The 24,086-nt window shown below is 37.4% G+C and overlaps 1 protein-coding gene and 1 long non-coding RNA gene across 5 annotated transcripts in view; one reads left to right on the plus strand and one right to left on the minus strand.

Moving 5' to 3' along the window:
• The window catches only part of LOC139795696 (uncharacterized), a 40,378-nt gene extending 19,457 nt beyond the window's left edge, over nucleotides 1–20,921 (plus strand). The window contains exon 7 of the long non-coding RNA XR_011725652.1: nucleotides 12,297–20,921. This is a non-coding gene — a long non-coding RNA (uncharacterized lncRNA). The remainder of the gene's footprint in view (nucleotides 1–12,296) is intronic.
• The window catches only part of TBCK (TBC1 domain containing kinase), a 58,927-nt gene that overhangs the window by 27,134 nt on the left and 7,707 nt on the right, over nucleotides 1–24,086 (minus strand). For 2 of the 4 annotated variants that reach the window (XM_071742615.1, XM_071742616.1), the window contains exons 4-15: nucleotides 14,178–14,292; nucleotides 12,602–12,675; nucleotides 11,393–11,534; nucleotides 10,234–10,294; nucleotides 8,032–8,093; nucleotides 7,199–7,260; nucleotides 6,339–6,487; nucleotides 5,305–5,443; nucleotides 3,843–3,942; nucleotides 1,911–1,960; nucleotides 1,045–1,174; nucleotides 123–221 (exon numbers count right to left, since the gene is read on the minus strand). In XM_071742615.1, the coding sequence (XP_071598716.1) occupies nucleotides 123–221; nucleotides 1,045–1,174; nucleotides 1,911–1,960; nucleotides 3,843–3,942; nucleotides 5,305–5,443; nucleotides 6,339–6,487; nucleotides 7,199–7,260; nucleotides 8,032–8,093; nucleotides 10,234–10,294; nucleotides 11,393–11,534; nucleotides 12,602–12,675; nucleotides 14,178–14,292 (1,183 nt within the window). Of the gene's footprint in view, nucleotides 1–122; nucleotides 222–1,044; nucleotides 1,175–1,910; nucleotides 1,961–3,842; nucleotides 3,943–5,304; nucleotides 5,444–6,338; nucleotides 6,488–7,198; nucleotides 7,261–8,031; nucleotides 8,094–10,233; nucleotides 10,295–11,392; nucleotides 11,535–12,601; nucleotides 12,676–13,065; nucleotides 13,189–14,177; nucleotides 14,293–24,086 lie in introns of those variants that run through there. The other 2 variants (XM_071742617.1, XM_071742618.1) reach the window with 2 other exon arrangements.

Here is a 24,086-nt window from a genome sequence, read left to right on the forward strand (position 1 = left end):
AGTAACTCTGTCTGCCAAATCTTCTAATCCACCTCAACTTCCCTGTCAGTTCCATTCCTATCCTACTCATTCCCCAGTCAGTACTGGAACTTCTGCAAATGCCCTCCTCATTTCACCCTTACCTCAACACCCAATAGGGCAGCCCAGGTTGTGCCTCTCAGAAGAGGAGGGATGTCAATCCTGGCTTCTTTCCAAATCTGGTTTTTCTTATATGGGTAAGCCTTCAAAGAGAAAAGATTAACAACAAAAAAAATCTTACAGTGCACCTGAAGCAATTCAAATCCCAGTCCTGGGACAGTCTGTCCTTCATAGGACAAATGCTGTCAGCCTGAACAGTGAATGCAGGTTTTACAAGTAGATTTCATTCCTGATTGGGAGACCTGAATGGAAGCCTCGTGTTTGATGTTAAAATGCCCACTCCTTCTCATAAATGCACTCCTGTGCTTTGGTATATACAGGATAAATATTTTTTACTAGTTCAAAATTTTATTAAGTTTTTTCTTCTTTATATTTTCACATGATAAACTCGGATTTATCAAACATTTATAGTTTATACCTTCCTAAGTACTGCACTTGTTCATGTGCATCAGCTCTAAGATTCCTCAGAAAGAATCCCATCTCTTTGCATATATGTAAATCAGGGACTGGTATTTTTCCCCCTCAGTATAAAATCCACAGAAAGGAGAATGGTATTGTTTTCAAGTACTTTGCTGCTTGGAAATGCAGAAATGTTACAAGCATATTTATAACAGCTTAGTGTATTATGAAATAAAAGATGTAAATATATTTTTCAGTAAAAGGTATTAGCAGCAGCTGTATTTTCATATGCACACTTTAAAGTTTACTTTTATATTCACCACTACTGAAAAGACTTATTTCTCATATTTCAATTTTCAACCTTCTTATACTTTGGCAGGCTTTTCTTCTGCCTTTCCCACTGTGGTCTCTTGTATCTGTGCTTCCATTTTCAATTACTCGAGCCTTTAAAAAATCCTCTAATTAACAGGGCAAATCCAATTAGCCAGCATCAGAAAGAATCCATACCTTCAACAGCCTGTCAAACAGGACAATTCTGTTTAGCTGGTACTCTGTGTCCCTCTCCCGGATGATCAGAGGAAGAGTAGCAGCTGCAGAGAGTTCATTACTGCTGTTTGAATGAGGTAAAGTTGACTGACTGGAAAAAGAATAGAGAGAGAAGTAGTGAACAGCAAGTAATACAAATCATTATGAAAAAGCTGAGATCTTGTGATACATTTCTGAGTCAGAAACAAACAGCTCAAAACTTATATATTACTTATATAGTTGACTCCCTTATATATCACAGAGTTGCCACAGTTGGAAAAGTACTCCAAGATCACCACATCCACCTGTCAAAATCACCCCTGAATAAAACACATGGATCAGTAGCTGTATCACCCACTAGAGCACATCCCAAAGTGCCTCATCTACCTGGTTTTTAAACACTTCCAGGGATGGTGATTCCACCACCTCCCTGGGCAGACAGTCTCAAAGGCTTTACTGAAGTCCAGGTGACAACACCCACAGCCTTCCCCTTGTTCACTGGCTGGGTCACCTGGTTGGTCACAGATTGAGATCAGGTTGTTGGGGCAGGATCTGCCTTTCCTGAGCCCATGCTGGCTGGGCCTGATCCCCTGGCTGTCCTGCATTCCCATGTGATAGCACTCAAGATGAGCCTCTCCATACATCTGAGCACTGAGGTCAGGCTGATAGGCCTGGAGTTCCCCAGATCCTTCTTCCAGCCCTTCCTGTGGATGGCACTGGCAAATCTCCAGGAATCTGGGACCTCCCCTGTTAACCACAACTGTTGGCAGATGATGGACAGAGGTCTGGTGAGCTCCTCTGCCAGCTCCCTCCATAATCTTATGTACAAACTTAAAACACACACTTACTCATCTTCAAGCAATGGATAAAATGCTTCCCCACCAACGTCTTTCAGTCTCTGAAATGAAGAATAAAAATAATTAATTCTCAGAATGCTACTCAGAATTTGAGTGGAATACAAAACCTATTCATTAGCAGTCATTTGCAAAATTTAGTAACTTGTTTTGAGACCTACGCATTAGCTCAGTCCTCCAGCAGCAAAGAAACATACAGCCTTTAAAGATAAAAACTTCTGCTAGTACAGGCATTTTGATTTCATGGAATTTCTCCTGTCTGAAGACAACACTTCATCTCATTCATAAACCTCTTTCTACACAAAAAATATCTTTTATGGGCTGTGGATTGATGGACTGACAGTAGCATATGATTCTTTTTCTTTCCCTCATTTTTCTACATGGATGTTCTGTCCAAGTATCTGCAAAGTAACTGCACAACTTGGTTTTCTGTTTTAACCAGTTCAAGAGTTATGCAAATTTGAGTTCCTTTTAGTAGCAGCATATGAAAGCTGCAGAGAAACACACTCTCTGGAAAGGTGACAGACAAGCAGGCCTGGACTTCTGCCTGAAGTTTTCAGATGTCTTTGGTGCATCATGATTAATGTTTAATACCATCCTCCCAGCAGTGCTCTGTTTTGCAGTTCAATTCCTAACTTAAAAAGGATGCAGCACACAGTCTGCTCCCCTTGGGACTGACAGAAGAGTTCATTCCCAGTTCACTCAGTGCTGATCCTCTTTTGATTATAAACATCATAGACTACTATATGAAAGGTGTTTGAAGAATTGCCTAAGTTAAAAAATTTATTTCAGCTAACACTGTAACAGGCTTGTATTTTCCCCAAAATGAAACTTCACTATATATTTCTTTGCTGCTGCATTTATAGAAGTAAGCAGCAACATCTAAAATTACAGGTGAAAAAGTTTTCTAAAAGCCTCAAAAGCTGCCCCTTTGCATGAACAACAGTAGGAACTGCAGTGTGTGTTACCTGTTTAAATAACTTGCATAGTCCTAAAATCCCCTACCCCTCAAACCCCACCAACCAAGTGCAGAAAATAACCCAGTTCTTTCATCTGTTTTCATGCATTTCTGTGAAGTAAGGCAAAGTTCTACTGAAGAAATATATTTACACAGTATCTGCCACATTGCCCTGAAAATTAATTTGATGGAGGCAGAGATCAAGACTTAAAGAATCCCCTTCCTCTCTGTATTAACCCCTGTAGTCACATGGAAAGGTTTTTTTTCTAAAGACTATGACAGAATTGCAATTTGCTACTATTGCATGAGCTACTGTTCACTAAAGTGTAGCATAAATCTCTAATTTAAATCTAAATGAACATGTAAGGCTCTATGTGTACAAAGATGTGAAGAATTCAAACATTTCAGGAAATCTTGTATCTGATTCATTCCATCAGGAAAAATGATGAATTACCATATGTTGATTTTTCCATTGAAAATGAAAGAAACAACATTACTGCATTTTGGAAAAATGCTTTGAAATTACCTTGGGAACCAGCTGTTTAATAGCTATATACTCCAAGGATTAGTAATAAACTTTTGGAAACTTATAATCCAACTTATAAAACCTTTAAAGAGCTGCAACTGAATGAAGTTGATCTTTCTTTGAATATTATCAACCACCTACAGAGAGGAATTAAGGAATGCAAGAAGACACTCACTGTCCAATTAATTTAGCAACTGTGGAGAAGAATATGAGGTACCACAGAACAAAGCAGGTAAGAAAAACAGGGGAAGGGAGGGACACAGGTAGGAAATGGCAGGACAAAAGTTAAATCAAATTTACTATCTTTCTGCAGACAAAGCAGTTTAATAGCATTAATCAGAACCTAGCTTGGATGCCAATAAATTGTTTCTGTTGTTCCATATTCCTTTTACACAAATGTTTCTGCAATGAAGAGCTAAGAACAAGTGCACAATGTTCTTACGTTTCGGAGCTGACACAGAGACAAAGTCACAGTTGTGTCATCCAGGAGGGAACTTCTATCTCGTCCTTGCCCAAAGCTCTCCCCATCTTCTAATAAGAAACTTCAAAAGGGAAAAGACAAAACAAAAAATAATCAGGTCATTTTATAAGGTAAGATTTGAGTTAGAAAAAAAAAAACAACCAGTTTTCTCTTTACAAGAAAATACAAACTCTTAGAAGTATACCATATGGATTCTGCATAGCATGAAACTGCTATCAAGGGAATGTACAGTCCCCTTAAATTATTCAAATGTTTTTCTGCTGTAAAAAGGCACATTTCAAGTTTTCTATGACTTTCGTTTGCACAAAAAAGAATAATAATAGGATATGGGATTAATATTCCCTTTTATTCCTTGACCTGGCACAGACAAAGACTGCCATTTATTGAGAAAATAAAAAATAAGATATATTTTTCAGATGAAACCCATTTCCCACCATGACAAAAAGCATGCAGAAGTCTGACCCAGGCCTTTTCTATTGTAGTCCATCTAAGGACACAAATGCACCTAAGAAAGGGTATATGCAAAGGTAAATTGTTCATTTGGGGATATTTTTCATGTAGGTAGCATTAAATTTACTTCCAGAAATTAAGCTAACATTCAGTATCACTTAGAAAATTGAGGTAGATTGCATTTTTTAAATTATCAGCTCATCTTCAATACATTATACCAAAAAAATTCTTTTCCCTTATAATTCAAAGGCACATGCATGGACCTGGGTATACAGAAACAGGAAATCCCTCAAAATATCACATTAACTTTGCCATCAAAATATAGCTAGCATCTATTTCCACCTTTTTTTTTGCCTTGATATACTGCATTTTGGCTGTACAGTGACACCATGTGTCATGCTTATTAAAATCAGATTGTAGGAAAACGTGACTATATTATTTAAAACTGCAACAAGTGCAGCAGTAAGATAAAAGTTGTAATGACTAAAATTCATATGCCTAAACATTTTAAAAATAAGTAATCAGCTGATATGCTGGATAGCTGGGTTGACTATGCAGCACTCTGCTCTCTGAAAGAGAATTCAGTGTGAGAATTTGCTACAGAAGATATTAAATTACAATTAAAAAGGTTTTGTTGTTGCAGAGGGAGACATTTTTACTAAAACTTAATGCTCTTGTAAAGTGGGATAAATTTAGGGACTTACAGTTTAGTGTTTTGCACTTCACCTACATTTCTTCCAATTTCAGAAAGCAATATGAAGTACAGGTAGATGACAGAAATAAGACATTCAAATTATGCCTTAAACTGGGCAAGATGAGAAGGGGCATCATTTCCTACTGTTCAAGAATGCTATTTTCAGTATTTTTCACATATACAGGTCTTGAAACTAAAAAGCAAACCAAAATGTCCTCTCAGAATTACTGCCCTTCCTCATCCATCCTCCTTTCCCTAAAAATGCTTCTCCTTCCTTACTTGGGAAGTGTGCAGACAGGTGGCTTTGATCGAATGATTTCCTTGTTGACAAGTTCTTTCTCCAAGTCTCCTCCAGCCAAGCACCACAGGTAATAAACCTCCTCAATTGATCTTTCTGCTAGGTAATCACTATCTTCATCTATCAGGAGAAACCACACAAAAAATGAGTTACAGCTTTTTAGGCAGCTTCTACTTTTTCTCCTGCCACTCTAAACACACATTGTTGGGAAAAAAAAATAAATTATTATGCTTGAAAGGTCCTAGACAGTGATGTGAAGTTAGAGGAAAAGTGATCTTCCCTTTGCAAGTGCCCTTTAGTAAGATTTAAGGAAAGAGAAGATGGGCAGGAGTCAGAAAAAAAGCAAAGATTTCTGCAGTATAGCTTGGTGCCAGAAAATAGAACCAGTCAGGCAAAAACATTGAAGTTTGGACTTTTGCTTCCTGTGTCTTAAAAAAAAATACCCCAAACACAATTTTCTACACAGCACTAAGAGAAAAAATAAGAAACTAGTGATACATGCTAAATATTTGTAATCTATCTTTGCTTTACATCTGTCTTCTTTTTACTAAATCTTAGTCTCCAAAAGCTACATAATGACATTTTCTAAACATGCAGAAATCTCCGAGTTAATCAGAAAAAGTTCATGGAAACTTCAGCAATAACACTTCCAACATATTGTAGTTTTAAACTTAGAAATGTAATCATTTATTCTATAATGTGACCCCTTTCACCAGGATTTATTTTTCCAGTACTTCCAAAAATCATCTCACAAATGAATTTGATTAATCCAGAATCCAATTCACAGTTCACAACAAAATTTAGTGAAAAACAAAAAAACCACAAACCCCATTTTGTACATGCACATGTCCAAATTCTAAAGATGGTATTGATATCCCAAGCTGAACTTTAATACTAACAAAAACCGTTCCCTGAGGTTGAAGCCCAAAATCAAGATGCCCTCCTTGGACTTGTGCACATCCCTCAAAACATTTTTCCCTGTACCTCTACCCATTAAACAACCACCAGCTTTTACCTTTATATAATTGACTTATGTCTTCAGGAAGCATTAAATTAGCACACCTTGGAGAAGAGGAGAACAGACCAGCAGGTTTGTGGAAAGGAGGATATTTTGAGGATATTTCACTAAATAAACTGTCATTTAGCAGCTCCTCTGGAGTTGGCCTGGAATAAAAGAGAATAAAACACTAAGTAAAATGCTTCTAAAAAACACAAAACAAAAACGTTACATTTCAATAAGAAATCTCCCCATAATAACTTAGCAAGTTATTTTAAATTACATTGGATTTTAGAAAATTTAATAGATAAAATGTCTACAAATTTTATTCATGATGAATTGAATGCATACACCATGCAGTCTTTTAACAGCACTAGTTTAGATCTCACCTTCATTTAGTGTACATAGAAATCATTTTATTAATTCACCTTTAATCCCTCTAAAACAATGGAAAGTACAAATTCAAAGATTAAAGAACAAAACCATACTTCAGTTTTCAGAAGAAAGTTGTGGTGGACTGGTGTAATCAAAAAATACTTTGAAAGGTGAGATTAGAAGAAAGCACCCTAATTCTGGCTACAACAGAGCTACAGTAACTACCACTAACTTCCAGATGTGGAATCAGTAAAAACTTAGAACTACAAATGCCTGAATAGTTTTTCCCCCAAAACACTCAGAATCAGTCTTGAGGTTTTACAGACTTTATTTCCACCCCTGCCCTCCCCCCCAAATTCTTTTAATTTAAGTATGGAAAAGCAACAAACCCAAGAATTTCTGAAAGACAGCACAAACAGAATTTCCAAAAAGGTACAGCAATAGGTCTTTTAATTTATTAATATCCCAGCAGATTTTACAAGGTGTTTGGACTGAATACTTGCCTCTTAGAAGGTTGGAATGTAAGGCATTTCTTCAGTAGAGCTGTGATATTTTCAGGAAGGTCCTTGAATGAGAAAAATATTGAAGAAATCTGTTTATTACTGTCTTAATTCAACAAGACACTTTTAACACACAGGCTTTTTCCTTTGAGGGTGATAAAATTTCACATCCAGACCCAAGGGACTGGCTGTGTCAGATCACAGTGCCAGGGAATTAATTCTTTACACCCACCAACCCTGCATTTGCTTTGTTGGGAAAAAAAAAAGAAAAAAAAAAGAAAAATCTGAAAAATTTGCAATGTACATAGCTTTTTATTATTAGTTTTTAATTTAGGTACTCTGATATTCTGCACTGAGTTCATAACAATGCAGTATCTGGGAACTCCCTTCTGTTAAGAGTTGGGATCCTTTTACACAATGTTTCAAAATATAAAGACACTAAAATTGAGTGAATAATTCTGGGGGTTGGGGGAGTGGAACTGTATAAATTATATGCTTTCAAAATGTATTAAGTGGACCAGATGGAAGACTAAATTTTTAGAATAAAAATACTTACTCCCTGACACTTTAAAGAAAATTTATAACTTATAAATCCATCCAGAGAGCATTAATATTTACTGATATTGACAGTAGTTTTAGGAAAGAATAAGTATTACCAGTTCTGGTTATTTGAAAGCATCTTAGTTATGTAGTGTAGACTTCAAAATCTTTCCTTATACTGCTAAATACATGAAGTGATCAAATAATTTTCAAAAATACACATATGGGAACAATGTACAAGAATAATAAAGTGTTTTGGGTAAAACAGTATGGAAAAGAAAACTAGGTCCACAAACCTTAATAATATCAAGGCAGCCATGCTCTTCAGCCAATACAGTTACAATATCATCTACACAGCCTTTGAAAAGCAAACAGAAAAATAAAACAGAATAATAATGACAGATAATAAAAAGCTAAATATTATTTTAAAAGTTCTACCAATGAACTAGGATTATCAAATAAAGCCTCATCCCAATAAAATGTACTTAACTCAAAAATAGAAATGAAAATTATTATCACCTACGCAGACGGGAAACAGAGGCCTAAGGAAGTTAACCAACATCACTTAAACATCTAAATAAAAACATCTAATTTAACCTTGTAAGTTTTTTTGCAGGCTTCATAAATCCAATGTCAGTCTCTGCCAAAGCAATTAAAAATATCTTTCCACTGATTAAAAAAAAAAAAATTCCTTAAAAAATCTGCATATGGAAGCTCAAAGCAATTTTCCTTTTTTTTGCTACATGCAGATATGAACAGCAGTTTTTTATAACTTGTTTTCAACACACTGCTGACAAAATAATTCCTAAGTCAGGACACGAATGTTCTCAGAGGACAAAGGTTACCAATAACTTGCTTTCAACTAGAAGGGGACTGAAATATTTCAGGAAGCTTTGTAAACAAATCACTTATCAAAACAGTCAGAATTTCAGCACCCAAGCACCAACTGCATAATGAAAAAGAAATTTTTATTGGCAGTAGCTACCAGTGTTACTGTTTGCTCTGGATAATAACTTATTGATAAAGCTTTAAATTGCAAATTCATGCCCTTCCCCTTCCCATGGTTTATATACAAACCTCACAAGAAACCAAGTTTTAAAAGCCACAAAAGGAGTCCTACTTTCAGACTTACTGACAATACAAAAAACCCTCCTGCTGTCTATAGTAATGTTTTAGAGTCTGCAGATGAAGCCAGAAACAAAAGCCTGGATTTAGTCAATATGCTTCTCAGGCCTCTTTCTATTTTCTGTCTTCCTATTCAAGCCCTGCTTCTCCCTACCTGGGATCTGGTACATAAGCTCTGCTAGCACAGAAACAGTTTTCTTTAGTGCCACACGATTCCCAACTCATTTTGGAAACATCCTGCAACACAAACCAACAAGAAGGCTGTGCTGCCATTCAGAGAGACTTAGACAGGCTGGAGAGTTGGGCAGGGAGAAACATGATGAAATTCAACAAGGGGAAGTGTAGAGTTTTGCGTTTGGGGAAGAACACCACGATGTCCCAGTATAGGTTGGGGGCTGAGCTGCTGGAGAGCAGTGTAGGTGAAAGAGACCTGGGGGTCCTGGTAGACAAGAAGATGCCCATGAGCCAGCAATGTGCCCTTGTGGCCAAGAAGGCCAATGGCATCCTGGGGTGCATTAGAAAGGGTGTGGTTAGTAGGTCAAGAGAGGTTCTCCTCCCCCTCTATTCTGCATTGGTGAGGCCACACCTGGAGTATTGTGTCCAGTTCTGGGCCCCTCAGTTCAAGAAGGACAGGGAAGTGCTTGAAAGAGTCCAGCACAGAGCTACTGAGATGATTAAGGGAGTGGAACATCTCCCTTATGAGGAAAGGCTGAGGGAGCTGGGTCTCTTTAGTTTGGAGAAAAGGAGACTGAGGGGTGAACTCATCAATGTTTTCAAATATGTAAGGGGTGAGTGTCAGGAGATGGAGTTAGGCTTTTCTCAGTGGTGACCAGTGATAGGACAAGGGGTAATGGGTGTAAATTGGAGCATAGGAGGTTCAAGTTGAATATCAGAAAGAATTTTTTTACTGTAAGGGTGACGGAGCCCTGGAACAGGCTGCCCAGGGGGGTTGTGGAGTCTCCTTCACTGGAGACATTCAAAACCCCCCTGGACACGTTCCTAGGGGATGTACTCTAGGGGGCCCTGCTCTGGCAGGGGGGGTTGGACTAGATGATCTTTCCAGGTCCCTTCCAACCCCTAGGATTCTATGATTCTATGATTCTATGAAATAAGCATCAAAATGGCCTTTCCTGAGCACGATTTTTGATACTTTGCTCTTACTCCAATATAGCTGTAGCTCTTCTGCAAAATTCTTTTTTGTGGCACCACCTTCCCTAGACAACCAACCATGCTTCAAATGCCTATTTAGTTCTGGAGATGAAAGCTGACAAAGGTAAAGTGCCTTAGGTCTGAGCATCACAAGCTGACTTCTCTGTAAAGCTCTAATTACAGAACTGCTTGGGAACTTAAAAAGTTGATTTTGTGCTACTTACCTAACATAATTATAAATTTCAATCTTTCTGCTATCTCCAAACTCTGGAATAATTTTCTCCCCTAAATGATGAACAAAACTGAATCAACAGCTGAAACTTACCATATAAAAATATTTATTTATATATAAATATATATAAATCTACACAAAGGCAGTGAAATGAACTTCTACATGTGAATTTTAGATATAGGAAAGCTATTGGTTGGAATAGAAAACCTTTTTTATATTAAAAGATTACATAGAAAAAGTATATATATATATATATATTATATAGCCTTATATAAAAATACATATTTATAAAGTCTCTTAGCTGGAAAAACAGAAAACCAAGCCAAAAAACCAAAACAAAACCAACAAAAAACCAAACAAAACCAAAAAGGCACAACCTTTTCTTAGCAAACCTAAAGGTAATCATCATAGCTTGGATTATTGTACAGTACTTTTGAAAAGTCATCTGAAAATCCCTTTAAAGATGTTTCAAAAAAATAGCATTATTGCATTTTTAGAAAAATATACTTAATAATAACCTCTGAACACTATGCAAATTTATAGAAGAACAGCATATGCAGAAGACTGTTCCCAATGTCCTGATCTACTTAGTAGATAAAAGAAGTTCTTGACCACTCAATTGTCTGACAACTTAATTATCTTTTTTTATAATGTATCAATATTGAGGTAGATTATACTTGCTAGATTATACTGCCCCATAGAATGTTGCTGTCTTTGAAAAAAAGAAATCTAATTTAACATACACAAATGGTGAAGATTATGCTGCCATAATTTATTTCAACTTTTAGAGTCAAACAAGCATTTTCCAAATAAACCCTTTTTTAGTTTCTCATCCTTCCCAATGAGAATGGGGGCATGACAGCAATGCTTGCTTCATGCTTACAGGCACAATTAAAACAGCAAATTAACCAGATAGACTTCTTGGTTCAGAAGTTGCAGCTGCCCATGGTTAACATATATGCTCAAACCAAGCCAGTATGCATCCTTATACTTGAAGCATGACTAATAATGTTCAGGCAGGAATGCTAAATTATTCTGATATTTGGACTTGAGTGATGGGCAAAGTGTCATTAAGCCCATACTTGAGAGCAACAAAGTTAATGCAGCTACTTCCCAGGAGTCACAGTCAAGAGAATTGTCCTTTAACATACCATGCAGAGCTCAAATAATATTATCCCAAGAGACCACAGATCTGATTTAGGTCCAGAAGGCAGGGGCTTCTCACACTGAGTATGCTCACTTGCTTTGACTATTCCCTGTGCAATTACTTCAGGTGCCAGGTATGATGGATACCTAGAAAGATGCAGCAACATTAAGTAATACCCTTCTCTGTCCAATAAAACCCTTTCTGTAAAGTAATCAAAATGATTTTGTATTCTGAGAAACCAGAATTCACAGCAATGCAGATTGTTCTATTTTATTCTGGCAAAATTTACAGCCAAGATTCACTCCAAATGCAATATACAAAATGCTTATAAGCAAGATACAAACCACAAAATCTTAATCACTAGCTCTCACCTTTTTGTGAGAGGAAACAGCAGCAGCTTTCAAGACAGCATATCCACATATCTTAAAGAAAATGCATATTGAGCTTCAGCACTAGTATATTACATAAATGTATCCTGGACCCATGTTTAGGGTCAGTGGGGCAGTATTTACTTTTGTTGTCTGTGTACCCATTAAATAACCTCTGAATTTGTAAAAAAAGTAACAACAGATGTTGAGGACATACAGCTACTTGCTGCTAGATCATTTTAAAATAATATCACTATTTCTGTCAACAAGTCATTATACTACTTTAGAAAAAAAATCCAGAATCACCTTTTGAAGGGAAACAGTATCTGGCCATATCTTTAAGAATCAGCTCAGTATTTCAATTGTTAACTCAGAAAACCCCAACTCAAAAAAACCCCAAGAAGTGACAAGGAAAGCACATCCCTTTGGCTAGAAAATAAGGTCACTTGACAATAAATCACAAAAATGAAAAAGAGACAAGAGTTCTACAGTGGTGTGTGATATTGAAGCCTAATTGTGCTTTTTCCTGTCTTAAATTAGACTCTATTTCCAGAATCCAAGTCACAGGGAATTATTAGCATTTGAAGGTAATAAGGACTGACATCATACAGTTACAGTAACATCCCAGCATGGCACCCATTCTCTGTCTTTCATTAATTTCACTCTCAGATGATAAATAAGCTTTCTCTTGACATTATCAGAGGCTTCTGTGTAGGGGGTGTATGCAGCAGCAACCTGTAACCTGTGCATTCTATACATTTTTCAAGATGATTTATCACAACATGAATATTTTCCATGAAAGAATACATCCCCGATATATTTCTCTTTTGTAGCTACATTCTTACCCAATAGGGAAATCAACATCAACACCCTGAGCAGTCATGTGGTAGAGTCCAAATTTAGCCAACTTCACGTGTCCCTGAAAAGGAAAAAAATAAATGACCAAGAGCTGCAGAATCTCACATTGGAATAATCTATGTTTAAGTAAAAAAAAAAAATAAAAATTAAAATTCAAGTTATGTTAGCTGTCAGAAGACAGATATGTATAAAAAGTCACCCTCCTATATCTTTGTCTAATTCTCATGCAGTACTCCACTCTAAGTTATTAAGTTGCTTATTTTGAATGCTCTTAATTTCCAAGAGCATTAAGTAACCCCCTTGTTTGGAACACACAAGAAAATCAGAACTTTGTAAGTTACAGTATATTCTGAGTAAATTAAAAAGGCTTGAACATTCTATTGAATGTTTTTCCTGTTCAAAACCCTGTTTGAATCCTAGAACTCCCTCAGCATCACCCCTATTTCCTCACCTTTTCCATTTACCCAGCCTTGCTTCTCCAGTCCTTCCCATAATCTCATTACTATCATGCTCTCCTTAACAGTATCAACACATATTTCAAACAAACAAGTTTTCCAGATGCTTGCTCTTATTCTGTGGAGGCAGAAAGTTCACACTAAAACAACAAAAACCAGGCACAGAAGTTAAACTGAGGTATTGTTTCTGCTGGATTTTTAAAGTATTCTCAGCCAGCCTGCAGGTGGTGAAGCAGTGAAGGCCACATCACCAAGCCACTCCATGCACAGGAGAAAAGTTTGGAAGTTTATGGTCTCCAGACCCCCTTATGTTCTTTTATTGATTGTAGGAAGACCTTAAAATCCTAAAGCACTTTTGCTCGTTAGAGAATTATTATGAGTTTGGTTTGCTTACAAGTATATGAAAAATACTGCTCCTTCCTTCCTCCTTCTTTTCTTTCTGCCTTCCAAGAGGAGGATCAAGCTATTTTATATAAACTGAGTAAGAAGGGGAAGGAAAAAGGGGTTATGCAGGCAGTTAGTTCAGATGAAGCAGTCACTCTGAGTACAACAGCAGCAATTAATTTCTCTCAGTTTTCACAAGCAGAACCTGTTTTCCACACTGCCAGCTCAACCATCTGTGGCAACACAGTTGAGACATGCTGGAATTTTAATAATTTAATATGAATAAAGAAATGTGTTGATATCTTAAAAGTAAAGGTCAAGTATGAGATCACCATGAAACATAGGAAATATTATCAACAGCTAAGTAGCCAGAAGAAATATTTTCCTATTCAGACAGCTAGGAAGGTCTTGCTACTAACTATGATGCCCACAACAAGACTTAGACAACTTAAAAAGGGTGAAAAAAAGTGGTTTGGGATAGAAGAAAATGGGGAAAGAGAAAAACAAAGTCTGAAACACATTTGAAATTTAGGAAATGGGGAAAAGCTGTAGTTTAAAGCAAAACAAATAAACTCCCACAGCTTTCCACATATGCAATTTTTTACCCACCAGAAAGACTGTGACTGTCCAGTCCCCATGTAAGGTATAGCATGCTGCTTGCTGGAAGCAAGAGGAAAAAAAAACAAACCCAAACAAAACCATAGATTTATTCCTGTAGCTGTACCTTTTGATCCAAAAGAATGTTGCAAGGGGAGAGTGCTCGGTGAACCATTCCATGTTTGTTCATATATTGCAAACCTTGCAAAACCTCATATGCTATGCATAAGATCCTTGAAGAACTGCAAAAAAAAAACCAAACAAACAAACCCCAAACCCAAGACATGTTGTACTGAATGTTTCCTTTTCAAACTTGTAAAAATTTAGTGTTCCACAGCTACTACAAACACAAGTGAAACATTTACAATTCCGGAACATCTGAAGAGACCAACACTAAATCAACTCCTCAATGTCCTACAGTGAGGTTTCTTCACCCTGAACTCGTCCTTAAAAACAGCAGAAAATTGTGACAAATTATAACATATTGTCTGTGATAGAAACTATTAAATACATCTCAACTAACTGGTGAAAAAAAAAAAAAATCCCAACTCTCCTCATTACAGACTGGATAGAATGACCAGCCAGCTACCTAAGCACCAAAATTAATTTTTTAAAACTTTATAAGCTGCTATTCATACCTGATGGAATGCCAGAACTTGGTCACAAGCATAAATAGCTAGATTTTGACAAAAGCCATAATACCAACATATTCTGAGACTAGGACAACATAGAAAGATTGAAAACAGCTATTTTAGTAACAGTCTGAGTTCAAAATTAAGTTACCTTACATGGAATTATGTAAGTCTGAAGCTTTTCTGCTAAGAAGAGTTCTGTACTACTTTACACCATTTCTGTATATACTTTTAAGTTAAATTTTAAGCATGAGTGAACCTCTGTCCACACTGCTGTTCCTAAGATCACAGCATTTTGAACTGATTCTCAAGGTCTTAGCAATTCAAACCAAACCCCATTCTTAATAACCACAAAAGAAAACAAAACAAAACTATTTCACTTCTTCCTCACTGCCACTTTTTATTCCCCATCCCTTCCACTTTCAAGTTTATATCACACTACAGAACCAGAGAGCACTACCTGTGCTGTGTTTCCTCCCAGTCATTCCTGGGCAGAGATATAACTAGTAAAAAAACTAAAATCACAACCCTTTAGCTTCCCTGTATAGCTTTTTTTGCCTCCAGCACAAATATTAAGAATAATGGTTGCAAACACAATGATCTCTCCGACTTTTTGCACAGCTTTGCAAAACAAGATAGGAAAAAAAAATAATGAAGAATTCATGTATTTGGTAGGGAACAATGGCATGTGAGCAGTTAGTACATCATTAGCCTGAAAATTGTTTTACTGAATTAAAAAATAAAAGTAAATATAAAATTCACTTTTGTAGCTGATGTACCGGAGGAGTGCAGTGAGCTCTGGTGGCACCAGGGGGCCTCAGCCACCCATTTATTCTTCATCTCTTGCAATTCCTAAAAACAGAACTTGGTCAAATTCCTGAAAACACTGCTTTTGGATTCTTTGCTCATTACGATAAATCCTCCACGGCATTACAAGTGCCCAGAAACACGTAAATGAGAAGTGTTTTTCACTGCATATAATTCTCGTTGTTCTTAAGCTCTTGAGGCTACCCTGCTGGGCACAAGTGTTTAGCCAAGCACCCTCAACTTCTGTCTAAAGCATGGATCCCAGCTCCCCAGGAGGCACGGAGCTCTGGACAAGCACATTAAGTTTTAATTTATTAGGTAAAACACATTGTTTGTAGCCCACTTCTTTAACAGGAGGTGAACAAAAGCACTAGAAGTAACACAGGAAAAAAAGGTGGCTAAATAGAGGCATGACAGGTTCAAGCCCAACCAGGTAACACCACTGGCTTGCTGAGAGCTCTAATGATAGCTGTGTGGCGTGGAACACCCTGTTCATCAATCATGGTCATGATTTAAACTATTGTGAAGCAAAACATTCCACTGCATGTAAAAACATGAAAGCATAGGATGCATTTGCACGACTGGGAGAGACAAAGGGGCACCTGTTATCTTCATTTTCCCAGCTCTCACAAGACTTGAAGCATAGGCAGAGAGAAGCACCAGGAGTTTCTCTGCAAGAGGAACATTACAGACACACCAAAAAAGGCATGATCTCTCTTCAACTATCAGCAAATTTTCAAGGGGCAGGCTTCATTTTAATCCTCAGACTGGATACCAAGAAATTTACTCAAGCTGTAGCCTCCTGGGGTCAGCTTTTGGAAAAGGGATTCCCTTCAAATGAAAAGATTGCACCTTGATGTAAAATCAAACTGCCTGGGTTTAATCATCGCCTGCTTTTTTCCTGGTCTGGAGAAGAGGAAACACAGGCATGAAAAGAAGCCATTTTTTCTTGTTTTCCCTCATTCTAGAAATGAAGAACTAAAAGAATATAAGGACTCAAAACAATACCAAGTTTAGGTCTGTAACCTGAATGTACAGAACCAGAGTAAAGGAAGTATAAAGAATAAATAAATTCCTCCCTCAGAAATTCATCTCGTAAGAACAGAAAAAACCCCAATAATCTCTACAAGTTGATATAAATAATTTCAGCCACAAGTACAAAACCAGCATGGCTTGGAGAGGCATGTGCATGGCATTTGTGTGTGGAGAGAGAGAGAGAGGGGAAGATGACCTAAAAACCCACAAAAATGAGGATTGTTTTACTACCTCCATAATTTGTCAGGCCAAAAGCTATACCAGACAAATGAGTAATTTCCACACTGTAATAGTACACAGGTGGCTGTACTGTGCTTTCACAAAAACCATTAACTTTCCCTCTTAGCAGTCAGCCTGATCTCCAGGCTGTTGAATTCTTACTGCTAAGGACACAAAGCCATTTTCTGGAAGTTTACTTCAGCAACAATGAACCTAACCTGTCAGGAAACAGATGTTTTAGCAGAGCTATAATCTCTTGAGGTGCTGCAAACCCACTGATGAAATAATCTGATTGCTTAGGATATTTCTGTCACTGGTTTTGATTCTGATAAAGGGAAAAAAAAGAGAGATTCTCCTTAGTGTGCCCACTGCAATCTTCTCTTTGATGGAGAACAGCTCCTGGGTCAAGGAGAAAAGGAAAAGTTTTACTTGAATAAATGTTTCCAAGCTCGATTCTGGGTAAAAAAAACCCAAAACAACAAAACCAAGTTTGCTTCCTAAGCATCACACCAAAAGCCTCAACAGTTCTTGTAACAGGATACCCATTATTCTGAGTCTTTCATCCATGTTCACAAAATATCACACATGAGTTACTGTATTACCACTATATTCTGTTGGTAAGATCTTGCTGTGTATTTTATCACGAGGTTCTCTTCACAAAAGACAATTTAAAATTTCAGCTTCAAGGGAAAAAAACCAAACAAACAGGCAACCAACCAGCCAACCAACCAAAAACCCAAAACACAACCAAAAAAACAATACAATTCCTTAATGCCAGAGTAAGAAAAGTGCTTTTGAAAAATTCCTTTGACATGCAGCAGCAGTTAGTTCCTATGTATATCATAAATTGCTGCAAGGAAAATAAAATTACCTGATGCATGACATCTTGAATACTTAAGAACAAGAGAACTGTATAGCATACAGCTGGAAATTGGAGATGGTTTGGGTCAGGAGACTCACAGTTCAAACAATACAAGACTGGCACCAGAAAATAATCCTCATCATCTGCATAACTGTAGAGAGCCCTGTACCTGCTGGACATGCACGTGTGAATTAGTGACATGCTCCTCCAGTGCAAGAGGAAATTAACAAAAACTGGAACTAGAACTATTTTGATGTCCTTCAGGATGGCAGAGCAAGACCAAGGAGGGTAAGATTATACTGATTATAGCATGTTCCAGAGTTTCTTTTTCCCCAGACTTGCAACCATGGGTACCTACACAGACTTCTGTGTCTTGTTCTGACATTGTATTCTTGCTGTAAACAAGTAAACACTAGGGGGAGAGAATCTCAGCAACCAGGAGTCCTAAGAAGCTTATGGCACTGATACACAGGAGTAAAAACACAGGTTCCTCTTCCAAAGAGAAGAGTCAGACAGGGTCTGTCCTGAGGAAGCACAGCAGAGCAACACAAACCAGCAATGTCATCAATCACTGCCCCAGAATTTGTGAAACTTACATCCATTTGGAATTCAGGAAGGAGATTAATCACAAAAAATTGTGGCTGTTCAAAGTGGAATGGAACCAGGTTGTGAACAGATGTAATGTTTCTGAATTTGTAAAAGGGACAGTATTTCAAGGCAAGCAAAACTATAAAACAAAGAAAATGACATTTTCAGTTAGTTTCATTACCACCACCAATGTGGATAGAGTGGTTAGGAGTGGTGAGGCCAAGTGGTTACAGCAAAGGATAAAGTTTGGGTATGATCCCAGCTGAGACAATTGCTATACTGACCTCAAGAAAGCCATCTGACCTCCTTATGCCTCAGTCAACCAGCTGGAAAACTGGATAAAAAGCAGGACTGGCTTGAAAACCAGATGTGCAGATAAATTGGGTCTTCCTGGGTAAATAAATTACAAAATATCCTATGCAGAACATGAAGAGTTTGATGCAGGTGGGAATGGTTTATTTGGCACTTTATTATGTGTTTGATTAAAAAATGGCACTAGGGACTGAGATTGTAAACACTGCCAATTTACTTGGAAATACATTCACATTATCAAAATGAAATGAACTGGAAGGGAATGCAACAAGCAGAGAATACAAGACCAAAAAAATGGATTTTATAGGCAGAGTCCTCAGGAAGCCCCTAACTCATGCACAGAGGTATTTCACACAGGATATCTTCAACAAATTCATATTGTTCATCTGAGGAAACTCAAAAAGTCCTTGCATTCATTTTTTAAAATTGTAAGCTGTAAGCATGACTTTAAAAGCAACACAAATGTTATATTTTTATGAAGGCCTCAACTTGTAATGTACAATAAAAAAGTCCATAAACCAACAGATGAAGGCACAGATAAAGAACAACTTCATATACACAGCAGATTGCACACAAGTAATTTTAAAGGTGATTTTTCAGTTCATTATCACTTTGAATGATATAAGAGTACCTGCTCCTCATAAAGCAACAATTTTCAAACACTGCACCTTAAATTCCTTTAAGACATCCAGCATTCATCCCATAAACTGGGGCACCAAATGAACAAAGTCCTTTTGAAAAGCAAGCACACCTTATAAAGCACCCTCTTAATGAAACCTCCAGTGCCATCTGGTTTAAATGCACAGAAGGGGAATGACCCATCCATATTCCCTGTTTTTGATCTTGCCACTGATTAACTTCTGAGAAGTCATTTTCTGCATCTTAACCTCAGCTGGCTCTTATGTAAAAGATGTAATAATGATATTTTTCACTGGACCAGAAAGTGCAATGAAATAAAATTTCAATCAGCACGTGTAAAGATTAGGTAAAATTGCTCTCATTTAAAGCCAAATCACAGACCCTCTATTCTTATCACAAACTATACATTCTCAGATTAATAAAACAATAAAACTAGATGCCCAGCTGACAGTAAGGGAACAGCTAATGGGACGAAAACTAAGACAATGATCTCAAAATGAACCATAAAGAACTTAACTCCAATACCATTATATACATGTACCACACACAGTTATTTTAAGGGTTAAATCCTTGCAACATGCCTTCAAACCAACAATCAAAAGGAGAATTTCTCCCTCAGTGGTACAATACATCCATGCTGTGAAGACATTGTTTCCAGTAGCTGAAGCTGGCATGACAGACAACCAAACCCAGGTATCCAGTTGATGTACTCACTACCAAAAAAAATTTTATTTTGAGCTGGGGAACTCCACTCAGCATTCCTCTAAAAGAAAGCAATTTGGCCTTATTGCTCCTTCCAACCACTGCAGATGTTTTGAGGCTATTACCAACATAAAGTGATTACTTCTATAAGGCTAAATTTACAGAACACCATTCTTCCACATTTTGCCCCCAAAAATGTATTAATGATTTAAGAAAAAAAAATTAAAAACAAGTTCACATTACATTATGGATTGTCAACTGCACAGTATAACATAAGCTTTTAAAAAAAGTATAATGTTTTTAAGCATAAGTGTTGACCTGATGTCAATTAAGTCAATACTGTGTTGACTTCAAGCATAATGAAAGTGTTCTTTCAAGGGGAAGAATATAATAAAATCATTTTTATAGCCACCACAAGCATTCACTATTAAGGTTTTAAAAAATATGATTTCCACTCTGTTTATAACCAGATTATATATTTAATGATTGCTGAACCCACACTGAGAATTAAAAATACCCTTTAATGCCCAGGCATTGATTCCTAACTGAACTAACAGTTACCAGAAATTCTACTAACTAACCAAAACTGCTGATCCTGTGTTGTTAGTCCACCCAGTGGATATCCAAAAGTTACTCAAAGTTAATACCACACTTAAAACAGACACTGCCACGAGCTTCCTCAGCAGCAATTCTGTAAAGTCAGCAAGTCTCAGTACTATTTGCATTAGACACCCAAAATTACTGCTTCTCAAAGCCTTGCTGACAGGATACTGCTGATTAATTTCATCACTGCTTTTCTGCCTCCTCCCATGAAGAGGCAATATTGCAGAGAGGTTGCTAATATGATCTTTGCCAGGAAAAAAGGGAAATGGGGTGGGTGGGAGGATATTACCAGAACTGCCTTACTGTGCAGTTAACTTAGTGCAGCTTCCTTCCATCCACCAAGCCCAGAAGGAAAACATTTGCTTAATCAAAGGCACAGCCATGTACACATGGAAGAGCAGTATCAGTGGGCCACCTTAGATTGTACATTTGAAGCACTGTCTTAACAAAGCAAATGCTGGAAGATGTGCTATTTTCAGATACTAAGTAGCCTCTTTTCACCCTGAGCTATTCAGGCTTAGCTCAACAGGACTAGAGAAGGTTTTTCCTCCTGCCACAGCTGCCTTTATCCAGAGAGAATTCAAGGCTCATACCCTTATACCCACTACACAAAGATAACTGGTTTTACTAGGGCTGAGCATTCTCTGCTACAAAGATCAGTGTCAGAGCAAGGCTTCTTTAGACACAAACAGCTACATTTTGAAATTCTCATTCTGATGGGGAATGGCTCATCACCTACATTTGCTCTTTAGAACAACTCTGCCACCATGTCCTTACAAGACAAAAGATCTTGTCACACTTTCAACTGTGAACAGGGGAGTTACTTTGAGATGTCCTTTCCAAAGGGGAACTTTCTAAAAGGGAATTGCCCTGTGGTTAAGCTATGCTCCTGGTTTCCACAAAGACACTCCAGCACTGTGGGCATCCAGGCTGTGCCCAGATGCAAACTCAGCACCATTTCCTACCCAAACTCTTAGTGGCAGCAAACAGGAGGGCACAAGCAGGGGCAGAAAGAACTCTTGAGCTGCAGCTGTCCACAGCTTCTTCCACCCCAGCCAGGGAGCACAGGGTGAGATGAGCGTCCTTAACTTCAGCATGGATTCTGTCATTCTTTCTGTGGCATTCCAGGTGAATCAGAAAAAAATCTCATTAAGAGCTGGACAAGGAAAACTTTTAAAAGAAAAGCTGAAATTGCAGTGTGTTTATTAATGCAGTTAACACTCCTGCAGCTGTGTAGCAGTATGAACTGAACTGACAGCTCTAGAAATCGTGACTAGCTAATAATAATGTTTATTCTGCAGCCAGACAGGATTGATTTTTTTGATTTTTTAATTTTTTTTTGTTATTAATTTTTAGGGAATTTCATTGTTATTCAGTTCTGTGAAGCACTGCCAGAAAAAAAAAAAAAAGAAAAACAAAGAAAAAGAAAAAAAGGGAGCAGGACAAGCGTTTTGGCTACTACTTGTACTTGGTTCTGTCCATCTGAAGGTTCTGTTGTCTCTGACAAGCAACTCAGTTAACTGAGTGCTGTGCTCATAATATGCTGCCCACAAAATTGCAAAGTGGTCAAAAAGGGGCTATACAAAGTTTCCCATGGTACATTCTGCAAATCTTTCATTGCAAGTCTGGCACAACACTGATGCAGCTTCAAGACAGGTGAGCAGCTAGTCTGGGGCAAAGGCACAAGTCTATTTGCACTGCTAAACAGAGGAGCTTGAACCTAAGGAGAAAACATCCATATGGCCAGAAGAAATGGTCTCAAACCACAATGATTGTTAGATATGTTTGCAAGCATACCAATCCATCTAAATAAACCAGCTGTCTGATCCCTAATTAGTGACAAATAGTCCCCTGAGACATAGCTCAGTAGCTCAGAATACAAGAAACTGGACTTGAAAAATACGATCCCTTTCTAGAAGTATGCACTGTACAGCAAATTTAATGAGTTCTTAAAAGCAGGATGAAATGCCAAACACTGTATTAAGTTGGAATAACCATACACTAACCACATCTTGTTCTTGCAAGGCTACAGGCAATTTTAATTCTAAATACAACTATCATTAATTAAGATTAATAATGTGTCTTAAATCCAGCAAGGTTTGCACAGTACCAACTTGACATTTAGCTTTTCAGCTAGTAATTCATTAGTAGTAGTTTCCTCATTTATGCAGAATGGAATTTTAACACTGATCCTTACACAATTCTGTGCATAAATATCTCTGCAGGATGAAGCCACCCTCCTGCTGAGGATGGCTTTTGGTCTTTTTGAGAGAAACTCAACATCTTCTTTCACTAGATACTGAAGACTCAAAGCTCTCTGCTACTTTTGTTCTCAATTAACTCAGCATAACTCATCTTGAGCTCAAGATCTTTACCACTGCTTTTAGCAGGGAAATCTGTATGAAGTGTCTACAAGCAACTACAGAAGCACAGAGGAGCAAAAAGGTTGAAATATAATTACACATTCTTTCCACATCTACAGACTCTATAATGCATGCAGCCATCGTATCTCCTTTTAATAGCAAGACTACCATATCCTCAAAGAGTAGAACTCTCCTGTTTTCCTTTTTCCTGGAAGAGAGGAAGATAAGAAACAAGGGTGAACACACTGCTATAGTTCACATAAGGGAGACATGGTCACATCTTCTGGGATGTCTTTGTTGCCCTGAAGCATTGCAGCCAACCATACAAGCACAGAATTTGGTTCCACATCTAAAAAGGTCATTCAGACATCAAGAGCCAAATTGTTCACCTCAACTACCTCACCTTCTGCAAACCAAACAATCATTTTCTCCCTGTGAGGGTCAAAGCAGTCACAGGAGACAACCTAGGCTACAGGAAGATTTGCAATCAGACTAAAAACTACTCACAGACATAAAAAGATACTCCTATATAAAGGAAAGTATCATTAGATAACACATAAACAAGGTTGGACTAACAACTGAACTCAAGAAAAACTCTACAGACACTAATTGTCCAAACTATAGACTCCCACACATGCTGGGAAAAAAACCCCAAACAATTCTATATTTGTTTATTAATGCTACTTCATTTTACTGCTTCATAATTTCTTCTTACTAAATACAGCCTCATTATGACATATGGATTTCTCATGTGAAATTCCAGCACAGACTTGATTTGAAACAGAATACACTGAGCCCTTGAAGTTCTGTTCATATGCAGCTCTTCAAGTCAAATCATGTAAAACCTTCAGCCTTTTGATGACTTGCACCTGTCTTACAATATTTTTGAAGTATCCCTGGCTACTCAGAAATTAGTTCCCCCCCTATCCATGGGAGAATCTCTCCTGTAACATAGTTTCACTTCAGGTTTGCCAAATGCACATTAACAGCAAGGATGGCATAAAGAAATCTAATCTAATCAATGATCAGACAACTGTTTAATACACCCAAATAAAATGTATTCATCTGAATCAGTTGGATCATGTTTTCTTCAGACTAGTAAACAGCTGCAGACACAGTCTGCTTCCCATCAAATGCTCTGTGTTGTGTATAACAAACTATACCTTGTATCTCTGATGGTTCACTAGTAATTTCTCAAAACTATGACTTTCTTCAATAAAATATAGTTGTCATGTGTTTTGAAAGGAATAGGCTTAGACTGCCCAAGCCACAAA

The sequence above is a fragment of the Heliangelus exortis genome, chromosome 4 (genome assembly GCF_036169615.1).
Source record: "Heliangelus exortis chromosome 4, bHelExo1.hap1, whole genome shotgun sequence".
In the NCBI taxonomy this organism is placed as follows: domain Eukaryota; kingdom Metazoa; phylum Chordata; class Aves; order Apodiformes; family Trochilidae; genus Heliangelus; species Heliangelus exortis.